Source organism: Meriones unguiculatus, chromosome 16, assembly GCF_030254825.1.
Source record: "Meriones unguiculatus strain TT.TT164.6M chromosome 16, Bangor_MerUng_6.1, whole genome shotgun sequence".
Classification (NCBI taxonomy): domain Eukaryota; kingdom Metazoa; phylum Chordata; class Mammalia; order Rodentia; family Muridae; genus Meriones; species Meriones unguiculatus.
The window spans coordinates 56,514,055-56,536,111 of NC_083363.1; the positions used below are offsets into that span (position 1 = coordinate 56,514,055).

Here is a 22,057-nt window from a genome sequence, read left to right on the forward strand (position 1 = left end):
GTCTCCACACAGGCCCAGCACGAGCAGATCGCGGCCCGGCACCAGGCGGTCATCCTGGCCACGCAGTCGGCGCAGGCGCTGCTAGAGAAACAGGGCCACTATCTGTCTCCCGAGGAGAAGGAGAAGCTGCAGAGGAGCACGCAGGCGCTGAAGGCGCACTACGAGGCCGCGCTGGCCGGGAGCGAGAAGAAGATGAAGCTGACGCACTCCCTGCAGGAGGAGCTGGAGAAGTTCGACGCCGACCACGGCGAGTTCGAGCACTGGCTGCAGCAGGCGGAGCAGGAGCTGGAGAACCTGGAGGCGGGCGCCGACGACCTCGCCGGCCTCGCGGACAAGCTCAAGAGGCAGAAGAGCTTCTCCGAGGACGTCATCTCGCACAAAGGCGACCTGAGGTACATCACCATCTCCGGGAACAGGGTGCTGGAAGCTGCCAGATCCTGCAGCAGGAGAGACGGCGACAGGCTTGACCAGGACAGCATCGACACTTCCGCGGCCCACAGAGAGGTTCAGACTAAACTGGATCAGGCCACGGACCGCTTTCGCTCTCTGTACGCCAAGGTAATTTTATTTTCCTTTTACTTATTTTTGAGTAGAGGTTAGTTTTCTACCTGTCCTCTTCGGAATTCGAAGTAAAATATATATAAATATAAACATAGACACGGGGAAATCGTAGTCTTATCCATCTCTTCTACTTCTGAAAAAATGCCTGTGGAGGATTATCAACTTGAGGTTAACTTGGTTTCCAGAGAGGTCTGCCAGAAATTGTTCTCAGTTTCGGCAGTACCAAATTTGACCACCAGGTGGGGCATATTAACTGAGCAGAAGGAGGGCTCAGCCTCGGGTGGATCCCAGGAGGTTTCCTGTGGTATGATTCCCTTCACATACTACAGGACTGTTTGTCCCACAGATACATTTGATCAGTGTATTTCCACTGTTAATGACTAATGCCATGTGTTCTTCTTTTATGATCCTGGGAAATTAAGAGTCTTGTTAAAAAAAAAAAAAAAAAAAAAAACTGTGAGCTAGGTGTGATGGTGCACGCTCCAAAAGCCAGAGAAGGATTGTAAATTTGGGTCATCCTGGGCTACATAGCAAGATCCTGCCTCAACATGGGGAGGGAGAGGACCCAAGAACATGCTTCCCTGCTTGCAACATAGACTCTGTAGACTTAACCCACCTGCATAAATGAATGGAAGAGTACCTTTGAGGCTTGGATTTTGCTTTGTGTTCATATGAGTTATTTGGCTTCACTGTGTTGATCTTGTGCAACAATGAGAAGTGACTTACAAAGCGCCTTAAAGGTATTTTCATAAAATTTATATATATATATATATATATATATATATATATATATATGGTATGAAAGTTGAAGAAATGTGTCCTGGTAAGCCTACCTAGTTCAGCGATTTTTCTTGTTAAGGCCAGCCACCAATATGTTCATTTTTAAAAATCATTGTAAGTATAGAAATATCCCCTCATTTTCATAGTTACCTTTGACTTCTCCATATGAAAGGGGAAAAAAACTCAGCTGTGGTTGAAGCCTGCTTACCCCAGGTTACAGTTCATACATCTGGAGATGACTACCAGAGAGCAGTGAGTTTCAGTCTCTCTTCTCTTCCTGGTTTTTAGTGCAGTGTTCTTGGCAATAACCTCAAAGATCTGGTGGACAAATACCAACACTATGAAGATGTGTCCTGTGGACTCCTGTCGGGGCTCCAGGCCTGCGAGGCCAAAGCAAGCAAGCATCTACTTGAGCCCATTGCTGTGGACCCCAAAAACCTGCAAAGGCAGCTAGAGGAGACCAAGGTAAAGAGAGAAGGGGGGAACAAGAAACAACCCCTCAGTAGAGACAGAATCCCGTTCCCCACACTGTGTGATGGTTTTACTCTGGGCCAAGGAAGCGTGTGGGGAGTATTCTGTCCCACCAGAGGGCTCCGACTCCGCCAAACTCTCCCTAACTTTTGTCCCACTGTTCCTTAACTGGTTTGACTTTGCGTGATTGCCTGCATTCCACTGCACCCACCTCCTACCCCAACAAAGCCCCGCCCACCTGTTCACTGCCATCTTCCTTAGTTTTCCTCCGCCTTTCCCCTAGAATGAAGCTCTGTGAGAGCAGGTGTTTCTGTCTGTCGTGTGTAGCACTGTCTCTAGAGTGATTGTTTTCACCCTCTTCTGCAACCCCATCAGGAGTCGGACAGTCCTTTCACAGGGGTCGCCTAAGGCAGTTGGCATGTCAGATGTTTCCATCCTGACTCATAGCAGTAGCAAAATCACAGTTGTGAAGCAACAATGACAATAGTTTCATGGTTGGGGGTCACCTCGACATGAAGAGGGTCACCTGGCCCAAAGTGTCTGATGAGTATTTGTTTGAGAATGGACAGAGAAGAGAGAGGCATAGCCAAAGCCCTGCTCGGGGCATGCTCTTGCCCACCATTGTCTCATCCCTGACGTAGCTTCAGCCCCAGACTAGGTGATCTGACAAGCTGTGGGAATGGTGGGAAATCTCTTTCTAGGGGACAAGCTCACCCTCTGGCCAGCACTTGGACTCTAGCCTTTCCCTTCTCCCAGCATGAGATTTCCCAGGGAAATTCCAGGTCTTGAGAGTCCCTTGTTTCAATGGTCTGGTAGCCTAAAGGACATCTGCATCGCTGCGGAGACGGCGCAGCCCGGGTTTGTTTAATGCACAGGCCATGTAAGGGTTAAGAGCAGAGGACAGTGAGAGGGAAGATGTATGGAGGTGCAGGGAGGGTAGGCACAGTCCTGTCTGGATCCAGAGCGTTGTCATCACCCTTCAGTAGGTACCGGGAGAGTGCTCTGGCTGGACCAGCCTCCCCAGCTTAATTCCTCTGCTGGCTTCCAGTGTGCACTTTCAGCTCTGCTGTTCATCTGTTTGCTTTTCTTTCCAGATCTGCCTTAATTGGTTAGTTCCTCTTGGTTATGGATTGAAGGACAGAATATGTGATGACATTAGAGGAGGTTCTGTGATATTTAGGGTCATGATTTGGCTAAGAAATGCCACAAGTTTAAAATAGTTTAAAATAGTTGTTAAGGTTGACTAACATTTAATTGGGAAGTAAAATATTACAGGAAAATAAAATAAAACATTTCAAGCTTGATCCTTGTAACTGTGCTGCATCTTTATAGAAATGAATTTTTAGGATCTAGAGCAAAAACAGAGAAAGAACCCTATGGCTTTTAATTAAACATACAGGGATGGATTTTGGAACAGAGAGGCTTACTTGGTGAGTGATGCAGAGGCAAGGGTAGCTCAGAGAGTGAACGCAAGCTAGGCCATGGTGTAGTGGAAGAGTAAATCTCAGATTCACGGTGTCCCTGGATACATTTTTCTCACAGATGATCTTTGTATGTAGTAAGATTAAACTTAAGTGAAGATTAGGCGCTTTTTGTCCTCGTTAGAGTTTCTATTGCTGTGAAGTGACACTATGACCACAGCAACTCTTACAAAGGAAAGGGCTGGCTTATACTTCAGAGAGTAGGGCCACTGCTGTCATGGCAGCATTGCGGGTAGACATGGTACTAGAGAAAGAACTGAGAGTTCTACATCCAGATTGGATCCAAAGGCTGCAGAGAGAAAGAGACACTGGGACTGACTTGAGTTTCTGAAACCTCAAGGACCACCCCCAGTGACACACTTCCTCCAATAAGGCCATACCAACTTCAACATGGCCACACCTCCTAATGTGCCACTCCCTAAGGGCCTATGGGAGGCCATTTTCATTCATACCACAGCGGTCTTCCTATTCTTTTTTTTCTTTTTTATTAAAGTCTTTAACAGTTACTAAGCTGGAAGTAGAGCTGGAAATGGTAGTATACACCAACAGTCCTAGAACTGGGGAAGCAGAAACAGGAGGATTTGGGGAGATTTGAGACCAGCCTGCTCTTTAGAGAGTTCCAGACAAGCTAGAGCTTTAGAACGAGACCTATCTCAATTTTTAAAAATTTTAATAATGTAAACATTTAAGTCAGTATTTTTCTATATTAGCTTTTTATCTTGTGGCTGTATTTTGTTTCAAACGTTCCATCAGCGGAGTTGCTGACTGACTGGTGTCAACGCTCTATGATGAATTTAGAGGGAGTCACCAGATTTTTACCCCATAAGTCATAAGAAGGCGAGCATCTGAGTCCAGTGTAGACTTGGGTCTGGAACCAGCTCTAAATCACGCTGTCTGATGTTGACCTTTTGTTAGACCTGGGGTCTCACAGCTCAGGAGTTTAAGATCGCGCCCTTCCCAGAAACTCTCACAGACCACGCAACTCATTGCAAAAGCAAGAGGTTTAATTTAACCATTGCGCAATGGGGTCACCCCTGCCAGTCAGCAAAGAGTGGCCCCGGGAGACAAAGGCTTTAGGTTTTTAAAAGAAAAATTGCGGGAAATTTGAAGTTGCAGTTTTGGCAATTTAGGATTGGACAAGGAAGCTATCAAGTAAGATAATTGGTTAGTCTTAGGTGCTCAAGCTTGGCCAGTCCTGCCAAGTGTGGATGCAGCTGCAATTTAAGGTGGGATGGTTAGCTCATCCTTGAAGATTTGGCTGGAGACTTTTGGCTGGAGGTCAAAAGCTACTCAGAAGAAGGATTGAGGCCGTCTGGGTTCGTTGCTAAGAAACACTATCTTGAAGACAAGGGTCTGGTCGTTCTTTTTGCTGAGTGAAGGTCATTGCTTGCTTGCTTTTTTTATATCTGTCCTCACAGATAGGGTCACATTCCTCCATTCTCTGGAAAGGTACTAAGAGGTTTTAGCTTAACCTGGACCTAAAACTCAAAACTATAGGCTTTAGAAGATATATAGGTTACAAAGTTAGCCTAACCCTTTCACTTTGAAACTTGTGCTGGTCTCCTGGATAGTGCAAAGTCAGGAAGTTTTCATGCACTGGATATGAGCTCATCATTGTAGAGACAATGCTTTCCTGGTGCAGCCACGAAGACCAAAGTCACACAGTCTTGGCGTATTCTGGAACCAGACTTCCTTCCCACTTCAGGTTCACAAAATCTACTCTAAACAGTATAAGGCTACTTTTGAACAATTTGTATATTTGCCTCAAAGTTGAGTAAGTTATCCCTATTATTCAGTTACAATGATGTCATTGTGACTACCTCTCTGAGTACAGGGCACCCTTATCTTTGTTTTATCTCTTGTGATGTAAATAAGCTGTCCCCCTTTCGCTCTGGGGCAGAGGATAATTCAATAACAGAGGCAAACGGAGGAACAACATTCACAGGGATTTGTAGACTCTCAGGAATGGTATTTAACACAGCTAGGCTAGCGTGGAGGATGTTACAGAGCCTCCCCAAGGAGGTTTAAAGTCTCAGTAAGAGCTATCTGAAGGCAACATATAAACCCTTGTGTAGAGGTGTGAAAGCACTGAGTTCAGTAAATGGCAAGGAACGGGTGTGCTGGTGGGCGTTGCTGCAATAGAAAATATTTTTTTAAAATGAGACTGGAGATAGAAATTTCATTGGAGGCTTTATGGCATGCTCCAGTCTTCGCTCTTGTTTTAAAAAGGTTTAAACTGAAGCAGGCATAGTCATAGTCATGTGTGTGTGTTAGGTAAAACAGATGAGCGGGTCTTTCAGGGACGCTGATCAGAGTCAGGCTCTCAGGTAGAGGTCTCTTTTCAGAAGTCTGTGTGCTTTGAAATACAGAACAGAGTTTGACTTAAAAAAATTTAAACCCTTTAAGTGAGACAAAGTGGCAGGGTTGTTAGTTATTTCTGTGTGTGGAGAAGAATAGGGACCATGTAGACTCTGTTAGGAGACTCAGGCTCACCAGAGGTTAGCCGATAGGAAGTGCTTAGTGTGGAGAATGAGATCCCAGATGCCGCTGTTTGGAACTTTAAGGCCACTATTTCCACGCAGATGAAATAGTCAAGGAGCATTTAGAAGCTGTGGCCCACGGCCAGGGGTGCATTCAGCAGCAGCTAGGCATGTGCTTGTGTGTGTGTGTGTGTGTGTGCAGGTGTCCATCCATATGTGTGCATATAAATGCCAGCAATTGATGCCAGCTGCCTCCCTTGGTTGCTCTCCTCCTTACTGAGATCTGGTCACTGGCTGGTCAGATAGGCTACACCGCTAGCTTGTCCTGAGGGCCCCAGTCTTGGCTCTGCAAATGCTGGGATTGCAGAAGGGTCACCAAACCTGCTCAGCCTCAGTGTGGGCTCTGGGGACCTGAGCTTTGTCCTTCATACTCGCAGCGAGCTCGCTCTCTATTGAGCCATCTTCCAGCCTCCAGATATTTGAGTCTTTCAGATATGAATGGAGCATTATAAGGAGAGCTGCCTACCTCCGTGAACCATTGTCAGACCTATGAGGCAGCCCACCTACGTGGCCAGAAACCCGTCTGGGATGTTAGGAACTGAAGGCTCCAACCCCCTTCTTACCTCACACCCAGTGTGGAACAGCGCCTGTTCACCCAGAGGAAACTCTCTGTAAAGCGTTGCTCGGCCTATCGTAGCTAGTTTCTCCCTGTCTTCCAGCTTTGGGTATAGAATTCCCCTGGGCTGTTTTTACCTCTGTGGACACATTGTTTCCGTCTCCCCTCCCCATCACAACAATGTAAACATTTTCCATGCATTTTCCCACCTTTCCCTCCTCTGAGGTTGCTGCACTGTCTGCTCTAGCAGTCTCCTGCTGCTGTAGTTGGCTTTGCATGGTTCCATTCGTGTGGTCTCATGCGCCGCCAGTCTCAAGCACCGCCAGCCCGCTGGCTTCTTCCTGTATACTATCCTAACAGCATTATGAAGTCAGGAACTCCAAAGCAAAGTCTTCTCACTCTGAAATTTGATCTCACCTCTGTATAAATTTTGGTAGTTACCTGAGGTCAACAGAACCCAGCCTATTTCTTTCCTCTTGTCTTCTCGCGTCCTTTGTTGCCTCCCTCTGGGTTGACATTCTGTCCCGGGCACTGCCCAGCAGCGTAGCCATGGCCACTGAGGAAATGTAGCCAATGCCTTGAGGAGTTAATTTTTTTTTTTACTTCATTTGATTTTGGTGTCAAACACAGTTGCAGTAAGTCATTCTGTGTTAGGTATTTTGGATTTAGACAGTCTGAACAGGCCTTTGACTCTTCCCATCCCTGTGTCGTACTACAGGCAGCCAGAGTGCAGGAAGTGCCTCCTCCGTCCTTGGTAAAGTCCTGGCTGCCTTGTTCAGGCCTACCTCACTCTCAGTAGGGCATTTTCTTTCTCACTTCATTTCTTCTCTCTTTTTTCCTGCATTGCTATATGCCCTTACTTAACACTTTCCTCAAAGCCTCCAAAAATTCCTCCATTGCTACCAGACAAAATGTCAAGCTCTGTATCCAACATTTGAGGTCTTTGCAGCCCTATTTATTCATTCGTTATCATATTTTCTTATCTCCCCTCCCTCTGTCTGTCTGTCTGTCTCTCTCTCACTCACACACACATATGCATGCACACAGGCTTTCTGTGCCTTCTGTTCATCCTATGGAGAAGTATTTTGCTTTTTCATTTCCACCACTTATTCAGGGCCCGCATCGTCACTACTAACTGGTCCTCACGTCCCTGCTGCTCTTCCTCATCTCCACCAGCACCTCCTCCTACCTTTGGAATGTAGCCCTTCTTGTAAGCGTTGTAGCTGTTTTTCCCCAGAAAGTAGCAAAGCCTTTTGAATTTTGAGATGCTCAACAACTTGGTGAATTAAACAAGAACAGATGACACAATATGGATCTGAGGCCCTGGAGTAGAAATAGTCCTGCTCTGTGTTTTAGTTTTGTTGTTGCTGCTGGGCTTGGGATTTGGGGGTACAGATTTAGGGGTAAGGATGTTGTAGGAAACATCAAAAGTGGAAATGAGGAAAAAACATGGAGTAATCAGGTTAAAGTCGAAAGCAGGAAGACTGTTGAGACCTACTCATGTATGCCACGGCTCACGGGCTAGGCTGGCTGCTCGCTGCTCACTGATTGCTTTATCCTCAGGAGTCCAGAATAAGCTTTGCAGTTCAGCCTAGCCAATTCAGTTGCTTGTTCTTTCCTTAGTTGGGACTCCATTAGTCCTCCTGAATGTAATCGAAACCCACTTAACCCACAGGCTTTGCACGGGCAGATATCAAGTCAGCAGGTTGCCGTGGAGAAGCTGAAGAAAACTGCAGAGGTGCTCTTAGATGCCAAGGGCTTGTTACTTCCTGCCACGAATGACATCCAGAAGACACTTGGTGAGGTCTTGGCTTAAGGTCTTAGCTCTTGCTTCCTGTCTCACCAGCAAATCTGTAATAGAGGTGTTTTATAGATAAGGAGAAAGCGTCCACAGGTGCGAGGTTTCTCGTTTGTGATGTCAGCCTGTGTGTATGACATAAAATCGTCTTCCAGGTGACGATCATATGTTTCCCCCACAAAGAGCTCAGTTAAAATCTGAGTAGAAATCATCTGTGAGGAGAAAGCCACTCTATATAAATTAAACTGTTCTTCGTTCTTAAAGACTTGCAAGCGTTCCTGGTCATGTACCTTGATCAGTAAGTAATTTCAAGGTATATATATTTATATCTAACTATAAAACCAAAACCACAAAATTTTAAGGCATTCTGTTCCTATATATCGTCTTATAAGCCCACGTGGGAGACCACTGCAGTAGGAACCTGGGCCTGCAAGTATGGAAGAGAAAGACTGTCTTCACTGTGTTTCTGTTAGTTAAAGAGGCATTTTGATGGTTTCCATTGTGTTTTTAAATTTTTTTTGTTTTAACATCCTTTTATGGCAAGTAGCTCAGGTTGTTGGCCTGAGAGTAACTGTGTAGCCCAGGCTGGGCTTGAACTCAAGGCAATCCTTGCATGCTTGCCTCCTAAATGCTGGACTTCAGGCTTGAGCTGCCATGCCTAGCTTTTCCTGCTGTTAAATGTTTGTTATTCCATGAGTTATATCAATAATTTCATGCTTCTTTCTGGCATTGCTTCCTAGGAATATGTGAAACTATTTAGGATACAAGGACATTTTATAAGATCTTTTTTATTTCTCATAAAAATGACTTAAAATATATATATTTCTGATTGTTTATTGATTAAAAATGAAATAAAAACGAGCTTGCTGCATATCTCAGGCTAGCCTTGAACTGATGAAGGACTTGCTGAAACACAAATACTCTGTGAGGAACAGGGCCAAAGAGACAAATACCACAGCAGAGATTTTTCAAGTACTTTTTATTGCTCAGGAAATTTTAAAGTATTGAAATTTTATGCAAGGAACTGATCAAACCATATATATATAGATAGTTAGATAGATATGTGTATATATGGTTATATATTATATATATGCACATATACACAACTGATCAAATTATACATATATATACATACATACACACATACACAGGATTCCAAAGCCCTCATCTCTAGATACCACCATTTTAGCTCTTAGACCTAATTACATGGAGGCGGGGGTGTCAGAGGTCACAGACATGCAGTCTATAACAGTAGCACCCACAGTGTACGAAGACCATGCAAACAGCTTATAGGAATGGCGTGTCAATCATATGTCGTGGCTAAACGGGTCACCACTCATGGTGGTGATGCATAAGCTCTGCCTCCTTAGGAATAACTCAGCCTCCAGTCACAAGCTTCAATTCAAAGCGTCTACTGTGCTCTGCAGTCACACCTGCATTTGAAACTTGATTCCTTTGCCGATAACATCTCGGTGCATATTCAGTCATCCATTCAGCATGGTCCTGGGCTTCCTTGTATTTTAGCAACAGGGCCATGACTGGCTCAGGCCCATAAGCATTCCAATTCAGGGAGAATTTGTTAAGCTGAATTCTTATATTGTAGCATTGCAACAACTTGAAAGAAATCGTTTTGCTATTAAATTGGCAAACACAAGCATGTAATGAAACTCACTCATAGAGCTGTTTCGGCTACAGTTTCTAGTGTTGCTTCTATATTGTGTTCTTGTAAAACTTTGACAAATAGCCAAAATGCTTTTTTGAGCCTTTTTATAATAAATTGTTTTCTTTAAAAAAATAATCGCAAGAAGTTGTTTTCCAAAGAAAAAGAGAAATTTACTAGCAGTGTTCTTTAACCCTGCCATTGGTCCACAGTGTAGAATATCAAATGTCAAAACATAGAACTTTGAATTTAAAAAGATACAGGTTGGAAGGTAGTACTTCCTTTTTTTTTTTTTTTTCGTCTTAAATCTTGAGAATTGAAAGTAAAGTAAAGCTATAGCATAGAAGATGGGCTGCTCTAGTGAACTCGTGTTTTCCCTTTTGTCCTCTATTAAACTTGCGAGTGAGCTCTTTTTATATTTCAGACGTGTAATCCCAGCGTCAGTGGATTTACAGTTATCCTGCTTTCCTAATGCGTTCGCGTCTTCTTACTTCCGTGCATTTCAAGTCTCTCTGATTATGACAAAAGCTGAACACAAGTATATTTATGACAGAATGTTGTCTCTGGAGAGTAGTTGTCTAAGCCTGTCACTCCCCACTCCCAAATAGCTACCAATAAGTATTGACACGTCAGTCTGAGGTGATAGTGATCGCAGTGGCCCACTGTTCGGACCTTGCTTTCACGTCTCCAGGACCCTTCCCATGTTTATGCATCTAAAAATCTTCCCAGGTACAAACGACAGGCGTGTGAATTTTTTTGACTATTTTATTTTCTACTTAATTCATGTGTTTGTAAAAGTTACACGTGATCTGATTATTCATCGGAAAGGTGTCATTGAAGCTTTTTTGTATGGAAACATACTTGTTAATCTTCAAACGCATCTTAGAAGGAGCCACGCAGACAGAGCTTTGTGCTGACTGTGCGCCTCTGTCTGGAGCAGATGACATTGTCGGGAGATACGACGATCTGTCCAGGTCTGTGAGTGAACGGAACGAGAAGCTGCAGATCACACTGACGCGCTCGCTGAGTGTGCAGGATGGCTTGGATGAGATGCTGGACTGGATGGGAAGTGTGGAGAGCTCACTGGCCAAGCAAGGCCAAGTGCCCCTGAACTCCACAGCGCTCCAGGACCTCATCAGCAAAAGCATTGTGAGTGGCCCTTTTCAAAGGCAAGAATTGCACTTGCAGTTGAAAACGAGGTATTGATCTTCAAGAATGGGTGGGTAGTCCTGGAGATGAGGAGGGGTGCTTTCGAAGACAGCCAAGTAGCAAGCCGTACTTATACAAACGAATGCAAATGACTTTTTGCGATGGGGCTTGGGAAGGGATTTATATACTTGTCATTATTCATTAAGGAGGGTTTAAACCTACGTTGTAACTAATCTGTTTGTCATTGCTTCAGCCAGCTGCTCAGGGAGTTCATCAGATCAATCTTGCTGTTGCCAAGCCTTTCAAAAATTAAGAACGTGGCTAATCCCCAGGCTGTGTTGGGTCTCGGGGGGTCACTGGGCAGCAACTCCCTCCTGTGCTTCTGAAGCAGCCGGACAGCTGTTCTCCCCACTCCCTTGAAGAGCTTTGGGCTTGGCTTCTTCAAGGGGGGAAAAAAATCAAACGTGTCACTCATTTCCAACTGTTAGCCTCGTCAGTCACAGGCTGCCCCAGCTCGCGCTGCTGTGAGGAGTCACTGATGTGGACGTGGTTAGAAAGTACACGCAATGACGCTGTATTTCAGATGCTGGACCAGGACATCGCAGGTCGTCAAAGCAGCATCACCGCCATGAACGAGAAGGTGAAGACGTTCGTAGAGACAACAGACCCATCCACGGCCTCCTTGCTGCAAGCCAAAATGAAGGACCTGTCCGCTCGGTTTTCCGAAGCGAGTCAGAAGCATAAGGAGAAGCTTGCCAAGATGGTGGAGCTGAAGGCCAAAGTAGAACAGTTTGAGAAGCTCTCAGAGAAGCTCCAGGTGTTTCTAGAGACGCAGAGCCAGGCGCTCACGGAAGTGGACGTGCCGGGAAAGGATGTGCCAGAGCTGTCTCGGTGTATGCAGGTGTGTATTCCTCACTAGTCACGAGCACGTCGGCTGGTTAGGACAAGCATTTGATGGACTAACTACCAGTCCTCATTCTAGCCGATTCATACTTGCTTCTCCTTGAAGCATTTGCCTGCTGAGTAGAAACAAACCACTTAGACCATGCCTACAGCTGTTCCAGCTGTCAGTGTACATGCCAAAAACACAGAGTGTAAGGCTCACGGATCCAAACTCTACATTTATAGTCTGTGCAGTGTTCCGCAGTAGGTGCGCAAGCCATTCTGCTCCCGTAAGCACCTCTGGTGGGATATGACTCTACAGTCCAGCAGCATTTATACTGACTGATGTGAATGCTTTGCAGGAATCAACCGCTAAATTCGTAGAACACAAGAAAGATCTCGAAGCGTTACACAGCCTCCTGAAAGAGATATCCAGCCATGGCTTACCAGGGGACAAAGCTCTGGTGTTTGAGAAGTCAAATAATTTGTCAAAGAAATTCAAAGAAATGGAGGATGCTATCCAAGAAAAGTAAGAGCCTCTCTAAAACTTTACTTCCTTCCACTCCATGGTACTCAGCAGCTGAGGTGCTTTTGCTTATGTAAGTATATGACCGAGGTGATTTCCAAAATGTGGAGTCTCACACTGTTGCTGTATTTGGACATTAAATATACTCATGAGGCTGAAGGGGATTACAGAGAGTTGGAGGTCCTAACCCAGACTGCAGTTAGACCCTGTCTTAAAAAGCAAAGCACAACAGCACAAACATCAAGTTGCTATTTGCTAAAATACTGAGGCGGGAAACGGAATGCTGCTTATAGAACAGTGGGCAGCATTGTGTGAGCTCGGTAGTACTGGGGCTGTTTCTGAAGTGATTCAGGTCACTGGGGACTGTGGTTTCTCTCTTTCTTTCGTTTTTATTGCGAGTCAAGATTTCACTGCATAGCCTTGGCCGTCCTGGACTCACTTTGTAGACCAAGCTGGCCTCAAACTCACAGAGATCCTCCTGCCTCTGCCTCTGCCTCCTGAGTGCTGGGATTACAGGCATACACCACTGCACCCGGCCAAATGTTGCCTTTCTGTTCACAGAGACAGAAATACCCTTGAAAAGCAGCGGTTCTTCCTTTGAGGTCTCCGTTCAGAAGCTATGCATAATTTCAGTATTGTTCTTAATAGGCTTTTTAATATAACAGCTTCTCTCATTAGCAAAGAACCACAAATCCATGAAGAACAAGGCGGGGGGCACAGTTTGGCCAGTGATTCTCTGTGACTCCGTTCTGCCCCCTCACATTTTCTATCTCCTGTTTAGAGCACACATCCAGCTTTTATGAAGTCTGTATGAAAGAGTCCCCAAAAAGACATTTCAAAATGGCTAATCTTTCATCCAGTCTATTTCCTTAGAACTCTGTACCTAAAACTTCCAGGTTCTGTTTTGAACCGCACTCACAGAAGAAATGGTCTTGGCTTTCTTACATAGTCTAGGTTATCTATTCCAATTTTAAATTTCGGTAAAACCTAGACGATTAAAGCCATGCAGCCATCACTTAGTAGTCCAGCTGAAGCACATCCTTAATCTCCGGCACTCGAAGTCACGTGTGCGCACAGGTCGTCCACATGTCAAGTGTAACGGCCCTCATAGGTCCAGTGCTTGGCAGACAAAAAGTCCCGTAGGGTTTACAGCAGAGACTCCTGTGGAGTGGGTGAGCACCTGTTAAAACTCTGCAGCCGCTGGGTTACAGCCCTTGGGAGAAGTAGAAATGACGTCACTCCAAAATGCTGAGGTCAGTCATCCATCAACATGACCTGTGTTCTCCTCAGGTTAGCGGCGTATGCGTGGCTTTTGGTTTTGTTTTCTCTGCTTTTGTGTTTGTTTTGTTGGCCGTTTGCATGCTGGCATTAAGCATTATATAAAATCGGCCTGTCAACGCTGCTAGAGTTTATGTAGCATCATAGAGTACTTTCATGGTTCGTTACATACTTCTTGACTCTTCCCTCTTTTTCCATGAGCTTTGCTTAAGGAATCAACAGGCAGTTACTTAGCTGATTTCATTTGCCACATAAGAAAACTTCAGCTGAGTATTGAAGAGTTGTTCTGTTCATTGAAAATGTTGGTTAAAGTTGAGCTCAATTTGGAAATAATGACCACAGGTTAATAATTGGCCTTTTGGAGCATCTGGTTTTGCAGCTTAACTTCTGATTTATTTTTGTTCATTAGAAAAGAAGCTCTAAGTTCTTGTCAGGAGCAGCTGAGTGCTTTCCAGGCCCTTGCACAATCACTGAAGTCATGGATAAAAGAAACGACAAAGCAGGTTCCCGCTGTGAAGCCTTCCTTTGGTGCGGAGGTCTTACGAAAATCTCTGGAAGAAACCAAGGTGGCTCATTAGACCTAACACTAACTTCTGTTCGCCTGTGTTAGTCATGAGGCATGGATAGGGTCGTTTAGTCTAAAACCAAGCGAGCGCTCTCACAGATCCCTGTAGGATCTGTGCAAATCAGTAACTGGCTATCATTTCAAGGAAGGACATAACCTTTTTGTTAATTTGATTTATATATATATATATATGTATATATATATAGATGTGTCAGTAAGTCATTAGCCTCCCTAATGTTGAAGTTTTCATCTTTGTCAAATCTCAACTTAGTTTCCATCCTTTTGTTAATGCCTTCCCTCCAAGTAGTAAGAAACCCTTGTGTTCATGTATGACGTCTACCCCAGCTCAGACATATTACTTTAACCAGTATTGGAAGACAGGTTATTGGAATCTCTTGAACAAATAGCATGTAAACCGTAGAAGTTATGGCTAAGTGTGACAGATTTTCTTAGGGTGAAACATGTGCCTTTAAAACGTCACTGAAATTTTGCTAGTTAAAACTTGGTATGAGCTGGAATTGTTACTCCCGTGTCTGTCTTTATCGTCCTGTTACATACCTTATGACGCGGCTGCACCTGGTATAGCCCTACAAACTTACAGTTGACAGTTACTCTGGAACATTCCCGTAGCTCCCGGACGCAGCCTGGCTCCCACTGTGGCTGGGGGGCAGAACACAGAATGGGCTTTGCCCCGTTCGCCTCCGCCAACAGTGTTAACAGTCACCTGGGCCCACAGTCATTGTTGCTTTAAAATATGCTTAAGAAGTTCAACTATCATGTACAACCTTGAAGATACTTGGAAGACTGAAAAAATAATGTGTTTTTGTGTTTAAAGAAATTACAAGAAAAGTGGAGTTTGAAAGCACCAGAAATTCACAAAGCAAACACCAGTGGAGTCTCGCTATGTAACCTGATCAGTGCAGTGGCTACCCCTGCAAAAGCCATAGCAGCCGCCAAATCAGGTATGCGCTTGGTTTTCAGGACCAGTCTGTAAGAACTGGATGTCTCAAGGTAATTTTTTGTATTGTAAATTAATTAAAAAAAAAAATCACCTCTGAAGTACAAAGTAAAAGAGTTAAGACAAATGATTTTTAAAAGCACGTTGAAATCTGTCACGGAAGGAGGAGGAGATGGATGGCTCAGCGGGTGAATTGTGGGCAAGCATGAGGATGTGAGTTTGAATCTCCAGCACACACATGTTTCATACATGAGCGGGCATGGTGGCCTGCCTACAGACAGAGCACTCAGGAGGCAGAGACACGGTAATCCTTCAAGTAGGCAGACCAAATCCTTGACCTCTGGGTTTGGCAAGTAGCCCTGCCTCAGAAAATAAAGAGGAGGAAACCCAGATACCCAGCATCTCCTGTGGGCCTGCACATGCAGGAGCAGACACATATGAACACACCTGCCCATGTGCAGCCACAAATGTGGGAACATGTATTATGTACACACATAAGCCAACAAACAAATCTGTTGGGGGAAAATATCGGTACTAATACAGTTTTAAATCCTGCCCGTGTTTGATTTTATTAAACAACACAAATAAAATGTAACCAGGTCAGGATTAGGTGACGCTGAGGAAGGGGACTGGTCAGGTTCCAGTCAGTTTGCTTTTTGCTGGAATTAAATGGAGACGTTGACTTTCTCTCTGAGCTGTGTCTAGGCTCACTATACTACGTAGTAAAGAAATGAATTTGGTTTTCTGGTACAGAAGAGAGATGCCGAGGTGGCCTCCTCTCTCTCCCCGGCATTCTCTTTTTGTCTGCTGTCCCCAAAGCGGTGGGCGGGTTCTGCCGCCTGTTCGCCAGTACACTCACATACCAGCCTGCCCCGTGGTGGGTCCCTCTTCTCAGCCAAAGAACAGAGTTCGGCGTGAAGGTTGGCTCCCAGGCTAATTTAATGGGAATGCAGTGTTTGGGCAAGGCACACTTTATTGGGGTGTTTTGTTTTGCTTTTAAGTTGAAGAACAGAAAGCCAATCTCATATCTGCGTGTGTGCCCTCCGGTTTATCTCGTCTGCCCAGGCCTCCAGCTGTCCCCATTGTGAGTGGCACTCCTATTCCAGCTGCACTTCTCTCAGCCAGCCATTTATTCCACTCTATTAATCCCCTTTCAAGGAATGCCCCTATTATATTTGCTGCAGTGCTCTCTCCTCTGTGCCCTAATAAGATTTCCCGAGACGCCAAGTCGATTTCTCTTAGGAGGAAGTCTGTTGTCTGTAATTTATCTTAGTTCCTCCTGTTTGCTTTATGTTTGGAATAAAAACTATGCTCTTGCTTGGTTTTCTTTGCTAGGACTTTGAAGAATTAGTTTGGAGAGTCTAGGGTGCTTTCACTTCTTTGTAAAATGTCTCACACATGGGTGTTTTTATTTATTTGTTTTTTAAGGACAAGTCAGATGTTTTAATGTTTCTGTTGATTGTGCTTGTATGGGCATATCTCTGCTTTGATAGGCAGCCAGTGAATGCTAGCATGAGAAAGTTGGATTTTATTAATATTAACATTGTGGTCATGGAAACATGCCAATACCAGATGGTTCTGATAATAAAAGACTGTGACAGATAAATAGGTATGATGAGTCTCTGTGTGGGAGGCAGTGGGTTAATCTATGCTGCCCGCAGTGCTCCTACAGGTCAGGTTCCACGGTTCTTCCAAGCACACAGCTAATGATTAGTAGAGCTGGCATTTGAGTTCAGGAGAGTCCTGCTCCAGGCCTAGGCACTGCCGCCCAGTGTTCTCTCTGTGTCAGCATACGTGAACTTAGCAATAGGCTTTGGTTACGGCTTTTCCTCCAGGAATTTCCTTCTTGCCTTTTTAAATGGTTCTGCCTTCGTTGAGCCTGTGATAACATTGTGTAAACTGCACAGAGAGTGTTGAGTCATTAGGGAAAGCAGACGCCCTTCTCAGTCACTGTGCTTGATTTAATACATACATGGGGGACCTTATGACCATCAGTGGCTTAATCACTGAAATGACTATAGTATAAAACAACGTAGCTGTGTAACTTAATTTAGGAATCAGCTCTGGATTAATTTATAAACAGTAGAAAGTAAGACACCGTGTCATGACTGTGAAAATAAGCAGTGGCATTCTTAAAAGACCACTCTTTATGACGGTTTGTTTAACGCATCCGTAGTTGTTGGGTAGAAATACTAGCGCAATATTGCCTAAGGTTACTTTGTTTTTTGTTTGTTTGTTTGTTTGCTTGCAGGTGGAGTAATACTAAATGGTGAAGGAACAGACACAAATACTCAGGATTTCTTGGCAAATAAAGGTGAATAGTAACCTTATCTGGTTCATGATTAATGGAGTTTGATGTTTTTAAGAAAGTCCTTTTAGAGTGCAATAATTATATTGAAACCTCAAACTTGAGTTAAAATGGTCACAGTCTCCATGAATTTATTGATATAACTGTCCATCTGAGATAAATAAAACTTTAGTCTTTCACGTTGGTACTTGCTTTCATTTCCTTGTTAATTTGGGATACATTTCTGCTTGGGCTGGCATTTGATCTAACTTGTTCTGTACCCAAGAAATATATTACAATGTTCAAGCTTATGATTTCATTATGCTACCGCCTACATTTTACAGCTATGCAACGTTTTTGAGTTATTTGTCATTAACTAGCAATATGACGTGACCTTTCTGTCCTAAAAAGTCTACGGTCTGTTGTAGCAGGCTTAACAGTGACAAAATAGGAGGCAATAATGTGTACAATAAATTCAATTCTGTAGCTTTTCTCCAAAGCCATCAACATGCATTAGTATGCTTTTCTTCCTTCTCCCAGGCATAACATCTATTCAAAAGGACATGACTGACATAAGCCACAGTTATGAAGACCTGGGCCTCCTACTCAAGGATAAAATAACGGAACTGAATATGAAACTCTCCAAATTGCAAAAGGCTCAGGAAGAATCAAGTATAATGATGCAGTGGTTACAGAAAATGAACAAAACTGCAAACAAGTGGCACCAGACACCAACGCCTACAGACACGGAGTCAGTGAAGATGCAAGTGGAGCAGAACAAGGTAGCCTGGTGCAGGGAAGGAAGGGGTCAGAGAGAGTGGACTGGAAGGTGGGAGCAGCCCTGGTGGCTACGAGCTCTGTTCTGAATTCTCCCTGGGCCCTTCAACAAGTATTTGAGAGTTTTTATTAAAATCTCTCTTTCTGTGGATTGGGACAATTAATCGTCACTTTTCTAGTCCTCCGACATTATAAAAAGGAGCGAGCTGCTGGGTATGAGTAGCTTTGCCATCTTTAAATCAGCTTAAATCTAGGATATTAACTAGTCAACTCTCTGGAAAGACTTAGCTAAAAGCCGAGTGTATTAAGGGCCTGTTTTGTCTAGTATAGGGTGGAACAGCTAATACTGTCCTCTTTAATGGACAGCATTTCTGTAGCTGTCAAGACTGGGAAAGCAGTTTTTCTTGGTGGCACTGTGATGGCATAAATGTATGTAGATCATCAGCCTGTATTTGATTCCTACCATGTGTTTATTCCCAAGTAGAGTTTCAGATTCTGGGGGCCTTTACCTTGGCTGATTTGCTTATCAGATGCAGTCTCACCGAGAACAGTTTGCATCTGCTTATAATAGGTTCTTTAAGCATCAGTTATATTTTTATTTTAATAATAGAAAATGCTAAAAAATAGTTTTTATGTCACTAAGAGTTTTATAATACTTTTATAATTTTTTGAATTCAGAGTTTTGCATCAAATTGTCATATAATGAATTTTTTATAACATACCAGGGGCAAAGATGGAGCAAAGATTAAGGGAGTGGCCAACCAAAGACTCTCCCTATTTAAGACCATCCTACGGGAGAGAACCAATCTCTAACACTATTAATGTTACTCTGCTTGTAGACAGGAGCTCAGCATAACTCCTCTGAGAGGCTTCACCCAGCAGCTGATGGAAACAGAAGCAGAGACCCACAGCTAACTTAGAAAGAGCTGAGGGAGTCCTGTGGAGGAGTTGGGGGGAATGATTGAGGGGGCCAGAGGGCTCAAGGACTGCACAAGAAAACCTAAAGAGTCAACTCACCCGGGCCCATAGGGTGAGACTGAACCACCAACCAAAGGGCATGCATGGGCTGGTCCTAGGCCCCTAGCACATATGTAGCAAATACACAGCTTATTCTTCATGTATGTCCCCCAACAACTGGAGTAGGGGCCCTTCTCTGACTCTGATGCCTCCTTTTGGATCCCGTTCCCCTAAGAGGGCTGCCTTGTTTGGCCTCAGTGGGAGAGGATGGGCCTAGTCCTGCAGCAACTTAATGTGCCAGGGTGGTTTGGTACCCATGGGGGAACCTCCCGTTTTCTGCCCATAGTAGTTTGAAAGCAGGGAATTCTCCTCAGTGGCAGAATTCTAACCTCCATAGTTAGAGTGTTCCTCTGTGGGGTTTCTGTATGTGACAGTTGAAGATGGACAAAATAAAAATAAGAATTCTCAGCTGCATCATCCACATCCTCACCCCTCCAGCATTTGATTTTGAGTTTTTTGTTTTGTTTTTCTTTCCAGGTCATACCAGAGGGGAGGCAATGTTGTAGCATAACTGTGCTTTTTGTCTTTTGGTGTCATTCTTTGGTGCAGCTAATTAGCTTTTTTTTCTTGCTAGTCATTTGAGGCAGAACTGAAGCAAAATGTTAACAAAGTGCAAGAATTAAAAGACAATCTGACGGAGCTACTGAAGGAGAACCCAGAGGCCCCAGAGGCCCCGACCTGGAAGCAGACGCTTACAGATATGGGTGAGTTCACCCTTGTGCTCACAGGTACTAGGGTGCTGTCGTTGTCATCAGAATGCTTTTCAGAAAACACCCAGTAGTCTCACTTGCGTTTGGGTTTTCTTTAAAAGTTTGAGAATCTGTCCTTTCAAGAGTGTGGCTCTGAGAATTGGCACTTGTTTGTTTTCATGGAAAAGGTGGGTAGCTGATAATAACATTTCCATTAGTGTTTATTTTCTTTCATTAGTTCATAGTTTTTAATGCCTCATTATATTTTCTTTCACTCACTCACTTGGAAAAAGGCAGGCTCCCTTCTCTCTGAGGTCACTTCTGGGGCTGCCTCAGCCCTGTATCCTTAGCTCTGGTTTCTCTCAAGCCACCGATGTTGAAAGAACATGAGGTAATCCCCTCCTCTACTCACTGTCCATGTAGAACCTGCTTGTAGATGTGGAATCTTCTTCAAAGGGCTTCTCAGTCCATGAGCTAAGTAGGAGCCACGGTGAATGCTGTGTGACATGTTTCCATTCGTCCTTGAAATGGCTTTTCTTTCAGCTATTATGTTTATTTCAAATCTTCTCTTTATTCTTGGGAATGATAAGCATAGAAACAAGAAAAGTGTTCTTAATGTTCAAAGGTAGACAGAAGCCAGCTATCAAGACTCCCTCTCCCTGTATCCACAGCTCTCCTTTGGGTATCAAAATTACTTGAGCAGAGTGTTGTCAGAGGTTCTAGAGGTATAAGCGAGGAATGTGCATTTCCTGAAAAGCCTTCTGGCGCTCTTGACATTGCTCCACACTGTCTGCTTTTGTTAGCGGTCTTGCTACCCAGGTTCCTTTGGACAGGAACTTACCCATATAGAGTGATGCCGTTAAATAAACGTCACCTACTGTCCTTCTAAAGTTTGCCCTGTAGTATATCGTGCCAAGTGACAAGAAAAATTGGCTAATGAAATGGCTACGTCAGTAAAGCGCCTGCCTGCCTGACGAACATCAGGACGGCCTCAGAACCCACATAGAAGCACTAGACATGGTAGCCCAAGCTGGCCATCCCAGGGCTGACCCTGTCTCATAGAGAAAAAAAAACAAGACAAACAGAGGTGCACAGAATGGCTCCGGGAACAGCAGCTGGGGTTGTCCTTCAGCTCCCACACATGTATGCACATGGGCACACGCATTCGCGTACACACACCCACACACACACACACACAAAAATCTCCGAAATAAACCAATCACACTGAGCAGGTATGGAGAGACAGGTGGCTTTAGGTGCTTGCATCAGTGCTCTGTGGACAAGGTGAGCAAGGCGGCTTCCTGGTTGAGCCTAAGATCCCGGGGGACTCAGAATGATGAACAGGGATAGGAGATGCCACAAGGAGGTGCCCAGGTATGGCTTATGTGAGCTTGAGCTTCTGACAACATTAAGATATTGCAGGGGCTAGATTCAAGGATTCGTCTCGGTATAAACGCCACAGGATGAGTGTTCCAGGGCCAGATTGTGACAGGCCCTGAGTTCTGGGCAGACGCCTTCAGATTTTATCATCTAAATGATGGGACATTATCAGTTGAAGGGTTTGAGTAGGGGGGTGGTATGTTTAAAAACATTAGTTTTAAAGGGAAATTATTTTAGAGTCAAATGGCTTGAAGTAGGAAAATAGCAGGGATATATATATGATATATATTACATATTATATGTGAGAATGAGTTGCAAGAGTGCTGAGCTATGTCTGTAATTTCAGAGCATGCTCTTTACACCCGTAAATACCTCTTGCAGAACCCCACCCCAGACCCACTGCATCAGGCCAGTGTGGTTGGTTCCGTAGCAGCTGAGTTGGGAAGCACTGTGCTCTGAGAAAAGCATGATGTAGGCCATAGTAGAGCATATCAAAGACGGCCTTGAGGCCTGATGGTATGGCAGGAGAGGTCATGAGGCCATCGTAAGTGCCTGCACTTACTTACTGGGCCATGGTCACCTGATATGGCCACAAGGAATGGAACAAGCTTCGGTTGAAGGAGCCACAGCAAGACCGTTTTGTTGAGAGCCATCAGAATCAGAATATAGTGGCAAATGCCAGGATCAATACAGTTGTACTTG

At 44.4% G+C, this 22,057-nt stretch overlaps 1 protein-coding gene across 20 annotated transcripts in view; it reads left to right on the plus strand.

The window, feature by feature from the left end:
* Window positions 1–22,057, plus strand: part of Dst (dystonin) — a 405,488-nt gene that overhangs the window by 294,163 nt on the left and 89,268 nt on the right. For all 20 annotated transcript variants that reach the window (XM_060369832.1, XM_060369829.1, XM_060369837.1 and 17 more), the window contains 11 exons: window positions 13–558; window positions 1,630–1,806; window positions 8,065–8,188; window positions 10,788–10,996; window positions 11,580–11,897; window positions 12,241–12,407; window positions 14,092–14,248; window positions 15,083–15,209; window positions 17,457–17,519; window positions 18,033–18,274; window positions 19,861–19,990. In XM_060369832.1, coding sequence (XP_060225815.1) covers window positions 13–558; window positions 1,630–1,806; window positions 8,065–8,188; window positions 10,788–10,996; window positions 11,580–11,897; window positions 12,241–12,407; window positions 14,092–14,248; window positions 15,083–15,209; window positions 17,457–17,519; window positions 18,033–18,274; window positions 19,861–19,990 — 2,260 coding nt within the window. The remainder of the gene's footprint in view (window positions 1–12; window positions 559–1,629; window positions 1,807–8,064; window positions 8,189–10,787; window positions 10,997–11,579; window positions 11,898–12,240; window positions 12,408–14,091; window positions 14,249–15,082; window positions 15,210–17,456; window positions 17,520–18,032; window positions 18,275–19,860; window positions 19,991–22,057) is intronic.